This window comes from Lynx rufus, unplaced genomic scaffold (assembly GCF_022079265.1).
Source record: "Lynx rufus isolate CCGP_SWC_20201006 ecotype Redwood Valley unplaced genomic scaffold, mLynRuf1.p SCAF_9, whole genome shotgun sequence".
NCBI classification, from domain to species: domain Eukaryota; kingdom Metazoa; phylum Chordata; class Mammalia; order Carnivora; family Felidae; genus Lynx; species Lynx rufus.
This window is the reverse complement of record NW_025814897.1, coordinates 104655322-104664333: the sequence shown is the minus strand read 5'-3', so window position 1 is coordinate 104664333 and position 9012 is coordinate 104655322. Positions and strand designations below refer to the sequence as shown.

General features: G+C 42.1%; 1 protein-coding gene across 1 annotated transcript; it reads right to left on the bottom strand.

The window, feature by feature from the left end:
* Positions 1-707: 707 nt before the first annotated feature.
* Positions 708-7719, bottom strand: LOC124505741 (high affinity immunoglobulin epsilon receptor subunit beta-like). The gene is made up of 7 exons (XM_047071766.1): positions 7568-7719; positions 6389-6512; positions 5719-5853; positions 3636-3692; positions 2709-2864; positions 2265-2363; positions 708-1401 (listed from the first exon to the last, which is right to left on the bottom strand). The coding sequence occupies exons 1-7, from the start codon at positions 7627-7629 to the stop codon at positions 1303-1305; spliced, it is 732 nt and encodes a 243-aa protein (XP_046927722.1). The 5' UTR covers positions 7630-7719; the 3' UTR covers positions 708-1302.
* Positions 7720-9012: the final 1293 nt, after the last annotated feature.

Below are 9012 nucleotides of genomic sequence, written 5' to 3'. Positions count from 1 at the left end.
TAGTGTAAGGTGTGTGTGTGTGTGTGTGAGTATTTGGTTTGAAAAAACATTATCATTTAGAGAAAAGAACAATTTTGACTGGAAAACCTTAAAGAATGAGGAGGGACTTAAAGTAGGGATTGAAGAAAGAAGAAATTCAAGCAAGCACAGAAGAGATGACAGAACATTTCAAGTTGGGGTGCTGATGCGAGATGGTCAAACACAGTGTATTTAAGAGAGAAAATTGAAGTGGAATTAGAGAGTGGGACCATTTGAGTTAGTTTTAAGTGTGTGTGTGTGTGTGTGTGTTCCCACAATAGACCTTTAATCCTGGCAGGTAAGTTATTCCTAATGTCTTAATTTTACATATGAGAAAAACCAGATTAAGTAAAAAAAAAAATTTAAATAACTTCCCACAACCCACTCAACTAATAAGCAATAGGCCTGGGATTCCAATGCGTTTTCTAAGATCTGTGATCCTTCTAACATTCCATGTTGGACTCTCCACATAAGATCAAACATAAGCAGGAAGCATCCATTGCTAAGCTGATGTGATAAACATCCACCAAAATGATTAATAGAATAGAATTCTTTTCAAATTTCCATCTGACTATACTCCTATTGCTAATTATCTGCCAATTGGTCTCCTCACCTCCAAATTCACCTTAAAGTAATTTCTTTCTTCTTCGCAACTCAACCTGGCACCTGACCCAGTGGTATATCTTCTCAGAATGTTCCCCCATCCACTCCATAAATACACTTTGAGCTCCCATGATACAGGAAACTGGGAAACATGAAGTGAAAGAGACAAGTGTGGAAAACTTAGAACACTTATTTGGTCCTCAGTATATATTTGCTGAATGGGCTTTGTCCTTTAGGTGCTTACAGTCCAGTAGGGGGACATATATCACGCACATCTGTAGCCCTTACGAACTCTGAAAAGGGCTAAGAACCAAACATGACCGAACTGTCAAAGTTTAACTCATCTCTCAACCAGACTTCCTCTTGTTTCCTCTATTTGCACCATTATAGGCACAGAGTAAATGCTAACTGATTATTTGTTGACTTCCCACAAAAGTAGGTACGAGACAGCAATAGAAAACAAGAAAAATAGGAGTCAATCATATCTAAAAATGGGTGAGGCAGGGGGAGTCTAGGTGAGCAGAAACAACAGATAGAGTATTACCATCTGGAGAATAAATCTTAATGTAAAACTGGCAGACCATAGAGAGAATTGAAATTTTGTCGGTAGCCCCTTAAACAAAGATCTTGGTTTTTTCTAAACTTTTTGCTGTGAGTCAGAATGTTCTGAACACATAATTCTTATGAATCAGCAGGAGAAGATGTCTCCCCTTTGTCTTCCAACTCACTGTAAATTGGCGAATATATGTTTAATTCTTCATAAAGACGATCTTCTGGAATCTGATGAGGGAAAAATGATTTAATATTAATCACCAGGAATTTTCCACCACTAGATGACTTGTTCGAGAGATCTATCTCATCTCTTTTGACTTTCTGAGTGTCACTCTCTTTCTCATTACACTGTAATTATTACTTCCATCTCCAATAAACCATGCCAGACTGGCTGGCCAAGTGGGCCCAGGGGAAATTACATCAGTCAATAACAAGCTGGTGAGACTACTGTGTCTGAACTTTGATATATCTGCTGTCTTATTTATCTTTGGAGGCAAGTGATCAAAACAAAAAAAAGGCCACCAGACTTGAATGCTTTGGCAAATGGACAGATGAAGGGAGTGTGTATCATCTGGAAGATTTGAGTCAGTGCTTGTGCAAGTATTGGTGAGTCCTTTTCATACATCAAAGGTATAATGGATGGGTAAGGCAAGCAGAAATGTAGTTGGTAATCATGAATTAGGAAGGAAAGAAAATTGAGCCTTCAGAGCAAGTAAGAAGGTGAAAGCCAAGAAAAAAGAGAGAGTAGGAACACATATGAGGGACCTATTCTGGAAGAGAAAACAAGCCCAGATACCTGGGAGGTTCCATCACATGCTACTTTCACATTTGTCTCTCATGCTCAACCCACAGCCTTTTCTAAAATTATGAAAACTCTACTTTCCTCATGCTCAGTCATGAGGATATACCCGGAGATTGGGGCTTTTACAAGTGGAAAAATGTGATTTAAAATACGAGATTTGGGAACCAAAATACTGAAACGTGAAGAAATAATTTTCTAGAAGAAATGTTCCCAGAGATCCAGGCCATACTTTTAAGATGAAGCTCAAATTCTTCAGTTTGTCATTCAGGATTATCAGGCCTCTACCTACCTTCTTTTCCTGGAATACTTCTCCAAGGCCATAGATCATGAGTGACACAGCACTACAAAACCCCAGGACGGTGAGAAACAGGATCATTGCCACGATCTCCTGTTGAACAATAACCAACAAGACAAGTGGAGTCACAAGGTAGGTGCCCTGAAAATATGCTCCATTATAGCAGCCCCTGATTTCATCACCCCCTCAACGTGATCAGTCCCAATGAAGTGACATACGCATGGGGACACCACACGATGGTCGTCCAGGCAGGTGACTCCAACCTCACAGAATTCAGCTGGGAAGGGGTCGGCAGCCAGCATCTCCATACATGCACCCCCAGAACACTACGTTATGTGATAGAGGTTACAGCAGAGGATGGGGTTCACGGAAAAGGGAAAGAGAGCTCTTACTTGGATTGGGAGTCAGAATCTTAGCACTTCCACAAGAAATACATACGGTGGAAAACCAAGCCACAAAGCAGAAGTCATCTCCATGAGCTTCCGGGCAGTTGTAGATATGAGGCCAGCAACTCTTCAAGTTGATGGTCAGGATGAAGATTCCTATTCCTGCAACAATGCTGCTGACGGTGTTTGCTCCCAGGCTTCCCCACACCTGATGGTGAAGGACAACACTCAGACCTGGGCCTCCATCTGCCAGCGCATTCAGTAGACCTCCCTGCATTCTTACGGCTGGTTGCATCCAGTAAATTCTGCCTTGGTTCCAAATGTAAATTGAAAAAGGAAATCTTGGCAGTGTACTCATTGTTTACTAAGCATCTATAACCTTCTTGCTAGGACTGTAGTCAGGAAGGCCCTTGTGGACACACATCATCTCTCCTCAAGCAGTCTCCTTAATCAGAAACAAATCAGGGGCGCCTGGGTGGCTCAGTCAGTTAAGCCCCCGACTTCGGCTCAGGTCACGATCTTGCAGTTCGTGAGTTCAAGCCCCGCATCAGGCTCTGTGCTGACGGCTCAGAGTCAGGAGCCTGCTTCCGATTTTGTGTCTCCCTCCCTCTCGGCCCCTCCCCTGTTCACTCTCTGTCTCTTAATAATAAATAAACGTTAAAAAAAAAGGAAATAAAAAAAAAGAAATCACCCATTTGATCATATGACTGTACTCACAAGGACAAGGCCCAGTGTGGGGATATTTCTTAAAACCAGTGTCAAGGTACTGATGCTTTACTGTCTTTTTAAGAAGACGATTGATATTGTAATGGTTATATTTTTAATGATTATATCCAACACAAAGTAGATTGGATAAAAAAAAAACCCACATCCACATTCACTCATTATAGGGGAGATGATGGCACATCTCCCTCAAGACTCCTAAAATTCCATTTTTCTTATTTTCTCACAGATGGATAAAGACAGAATTGCAACTCACCAGATATATGGCATATTTCTTTTCAGACAGAATTGGAAAAAATCCGGAAATAGCAAACTGTTCAAAAGGAAGGAAGGGAGAAATAAAGTGAGTCTCTGTCTGTCTTTACTTCCCCTTTCTCCCCTATCCTCCAAATGTAAGGTTAAGTTGTGGGTACTCTATAAAGCTATGTATTAATATTTCCCATAAGCTCATCATTTTTGTCCTATAGGGTGCTTCTCAAAATTAAGTGTGCATATGAATCATGTGACAGTCTTGTTAAAATACAGATTATTATTTTTTAATGTTTACTTATTTCTGAGAGAGAGAAAGAGCAGGGAAGGGGAAAAGAGAGGGGGACAGAGGATCTGAAGTGGGTTCTGTGCTAACAATGGGACTCTAACCCATGGACCACGAGATTATGACCTGAGGCGAAGTTGGACACTTAACTGACTGAGCCACCCAGGCATTCCCAGATTACTTTTTTTAATTGAAGTATATGTGACACACACACAATGATACATTAGTTTCAGGCATACAACATAGTGATTCGACAAGTCAATCCATTACGCTCTGGTCACCACAGGGATAGCTACCATCTGTCCCCGTACAACGCTATTACAATACCACTGACTATACTCCCTGTGCTGTGCCTTTTATTCCCACGACTGATTCCTTCCATAACTGGAAGTCTTTATTGCCCACTCCCTTCCACTCATTTTGACCATCCTCCAACACCCCTCGCCTCTGGCAACCTCCAGTTTGTTGTCCGTATTTATGGGTCTGTTGCAAAATGCAGACTTTTATCCAGTAGGTCCTGGAGGGGGCGTGAGATTCTTCATTTCTACCAGGCTCCCAAGTGATGCTGATCCTGACAATCCGTGAGTCACTGTTGGAGTAGCAAGGTCCAGCAGACCTGGTACATGACTGTTGTAAAATGGCTCTCATTTTGTTGTAATTACTTGTTTGTATGAGCATCTTGTGTGTTAGAGTGTCAGCCCCTTTGGGCAAGAAGCGTGTGTTTGTGGCATGCATATCTGGGGTCTCACATAGGTCATGTAGACATAAAGTAATTATGAAGATGTACATGGGTAAAGATTTCTTGAAAATATAAGTCAATAGCACAAATTCAAAACAATTTCAAAGGTTCAGAGTGTATGATGGGTAGAGAGACACCTAATAAGCGAAGTGTATGGAATGAAGGACAGTAGAGAGACGTGTCAAATAAAATATGGCAAAGGTTCAAAAAGAGTCATGAAGGGGTGCCTGGGTGGCTCAGTCGGTTGAGCATCTGACTCTTGATGTTGGCTGAGGTCATGCATGATCCCAGGGTCATGAGCATGGAGCCTGCTTCAGATTCTCTCTCTTACTCTCTCTGTCCCTCTCCCCCACTTGTGCTCTCTATCTCTAAATAAATAAATAAATAAATATTTTTTTAAAAGGAGATACAATGAGAAAGCACCTAAAAGAGTTTCCAGGACATAGTATGAGTTTATCAGATGCCCTTGGCCTTGTTTGACCTTGCCCTCCTCACCTCCTCAGTCTCTTCCTCCTGCCGTCACGAAGATAACTTGACTGACAAATAGTGTGAGGGATATTTTTCTGGAATTGGATTCTGAACGTTTATTTATTTATTTATTTATTTATTTTGATGTTGATCTCTATTTTTGAGAGAGAGAGGAGACAAGAGGGAAAGGTGCAGAGAGAGATTGGGAGACACAATCTGAATCAGGCTCCAGGCTCAGAGGTGCCTACGCAGAGCCCGATGCGGGGCTCAAACCCAGGAACCATGAGATCACAAGCTGAGCTGAAATTGTACGCTTAACCAACTGAGCCACCCAGGCGCCCCTGGATTCTGAAAGTTTCGATTCATTTTTTGTTAGCTAAATGTCCCTTGGGCAATTAATTTCACTTTTATTAATCTCAGGTTTCTCATCTGATAAAAGTATACTAATGTGCTTACCCCAAGTGCTTTGTAAACTGCAATACATATATATATATATATATATACTCTAAATACTAGAATAGTTGGTTAGATCTGATGTGGGCAAGAGAAAAGCTACATGCAGTGTTATCTCAGAGGCAATTGTAGATGTTTACTCACAAACATTGCTCCCCAGAATGGGTAGCCTGCTTTAAATGATGAAAAAAAATCTTCCTTAAATTCGGAAACATTGATCGCAGAGCAGACGATTATTCCAAAACAAAGACATATCAAAGCAATCAGAATTTGTGTTACCTGTAGAAAAAGATGCATATGTTTTGTAAAATAAGAAGGTATTTTTTCAAGACTGCATCAAAGTCCTTATGATGAAGGCCAAACATGAGAAATTGCTTGGGTGTCTTAAGCCGTCCTGAGACAGAATTCAAATGCAATATTTTCTAGAATCATCAGGCCCCTCTAAGAATGGATACAGGCATGACCTGATGCAGGGATGGCCAATGCATTTCTCATGTGCCTTTATTTACATAGTCATGGTAGACATCAATAATTGTTCTTTCCATCGAGGTGCAGACAACAATTATTAATTTGATATTCGTGATATTAACCCACCAGCAACTGACCAGTGTTGGCAGATCCTCTTTGCCATTCTTCCCCTAGTCTTCATGAGGAAATGCTTCTCTCTACTCAACCGGGCCCCATGTTGCCTCCTCATCTACCAGATTTTTCATGCCTCATGAATCCAAGTGGGGAAACTGTTCATACACCCAAATACTCTGGCTCAGAGTAGAGCCAGTTCTACTCTTGTTGATGTGGGAAGATGCTCACTCACCCCCAGGAATTCCAGCTCCCTCCTCAAAAACCTCAGCCAGGTACGGCTTGGTGGGGCTGAGGCAGCCTCCTCCCGTAAGGCGTTATCATGGAGAGATACTTCCGAAAGTTCGATCTGGGGCACGCTGTATAGTTTAAGCAGAAATTTAGCCGTGAGAAAATTCTCTCTCTGTGAAGTTCTCAACTGACAGGAATGGGGGGGGCGGGGATTGACTATTTTTTCAAAAACAATCTTTCAGTGAAAGTCTTCATTTATAATGTATAAGAAACTGAGTCAAAGTTAGTGGCCAAGATCACTGTCTGGCTAGTGATTAGATGAACAAAATGGAACAAAAAATGAGCCAAGTCTTCTTATTCTTGATGTGGGGTCACTACCAAGTTCTTTCTCAGTGATCTACGCTGATAAATAAACATAAAAGCAAACAGACGCGTTTACCTATGTGTCTCTCAGTCTTTTTAACCCAGAAATGGACCTGAATATATTTTGCCAACGACACACTCACCTTCATGTGCACAAAGGAATGGCTTTTAAGGGTTGGTTAAATCTCTATTCTTGTTTTCAGCCTCAGAGGAGGCTAACTAGAGCTACTGTCCTTTCTAAAACTTTGGAATATACTTAACATTTTGCAATAATATTCAGTCCAATATTGATTCCCAAAGCTCTGTCATCAGCCTCTCCTAAAATCTTTAAAAGGAAAGTCTTAATAACATGCCCATCTTCAGTATTCAAAGGAAAACTGAATTATGCACCTTCCCCGCCACCCCCTGTTTTCTCTCTAAACAGTGGGACAGGATTCCGTGGAAGGAGATTCACAAAGATTAAACCAGGGATGAGCCCAGGGTTGTTTTGAAAACTTTCTCTCCCTGAACACACCTCAGATGCAGAGGCAAGAAATCTCAATCTTCGTTAGTACGAAACTCCCCTACCTAACCCCACAATATAAGGTCCTTCTGTGAGGAAGTTCACTTTATTCCCAGTTCCCAAGCTGAGCGCAAACCTTCCTCCCCATCACCCAGAGAGAACGAACTACTGGCAAAGTATAGCAGATAGCTTCTTTATACTCGATGTATTCATTAAACCAGATGGGTCTGTGCCTAAATCCATGAATTGGCATCTCCCTGGCACTGTCACTATCACTGGCCCACTGGGAACAGAAAGAAAACAGTAGCCTGTACCTACCTGGAGGGGCTTTGTGGCATTGGGAAAGCAAGACCTGCCCTGCTACTACTTTCTGTGTCCATTTTTTCACGAGCGGAACGAGCGACCCGTGAAGAATGCTGTTACGATGAGCCTTGGTGGGCTTCCTCTCGCCGTGTGCTCCAGATGGTCAGTGAGGATGGGTTGTCTCATGACCTTGATGACTATCTTCATACTCAAGGCATGTGTCCCACAGATAAGCTTCCCAGCTGATAAAGAGCAGTAGGTTTGTTTGTGGTTTTGTTATATCGAAGAACAAAACTGAGGGACTGAACAGGGACAAGTATGGAATGAGGAAATTTGAGACTCCTGGAGAATAGACCTGCCTGCGACCCGGACCATTTACAGAACCAGAAAGAACAAAAAACAAAAACAGTTGAGTGGAGACTGAGGAGGTGAGAGAGAACCACAGGACAGAAAGAGATGTTCTTCTCTTCCGGAGCTTTCTCTACTTGGCCATTTCTGTGCCAGAAGTTTTCCAAAGGTACCCTTGAGAAGCCTGTGTTCCCTGTTTATTTTTTTAATTTTTTAAATGTTTATTTTTGAGAGAGAGACAGAGAGACAGAGAGGGGAGGGGCAGAGAGAGGAGACATAGAATCCGAAGCAGGCCCCAGGCTCTGAGCTGTCAGCACAGAGCCCGATGCGGGGCTTGAACCCACAAGCTGTGAGATCACGACCTGAGCCAAAGTCAGGCGCTTAACCCACTGAGCCACCCAGGCATCCCGTCTTCCCTGTTTAAAGTGTACTTGCCTTCACGCACAAAGGCTGAAACACTGTCTGCAAGTGTGTCTTAGCCTCTGGATTTCTGAATTGGTCTCTGACTCAATATTTATTGTCTTTCTCTCTCTTCCTGACTTTTGGACACTATATGTATGAGTCTGCAGCAGACAGGCTCCAAGACTGGACAGGAAGAATGCCGTGGGCCTTTCCTGATAGAGTGTGGCAGCTAAGTGTTCACACGAAAGACTCCACGAGCTGCTAAATGTTACACTGACTCTGCTGCTTTGATTTCTGTGATGGTGAGGATGCGGCCATGGAGAAATAAGGGGCGTGAACTTGGTAATAAATCTTATAGGCCGATCGAAGCAGCATCGGACCGAGCAAGGTATCTAAATTAGGGTCCCAGCTTAATGAAGGTGCTCATTTTAATAGCATAACTAGCTAGAAAAATGAATACACAGGTTAAGATTCACAGATCTGGGATTGTTTTATTTGAGTTTAACTACAGACATAACCCAGAGTGGCTCTTCCTTAAACTATGAGATACTACAAATTGCACCTCTAGTCAGTCACCTGCAATGTGTCTCTGAGATGTGATAAAACTCCCCCTCATTCTCCAGGAAACTGAGATATGTGTGTGAACAGAGGACATTACATGATATATAAGCATACCTTTCATGACAGAAATTTACTAACCCATGTGCCAT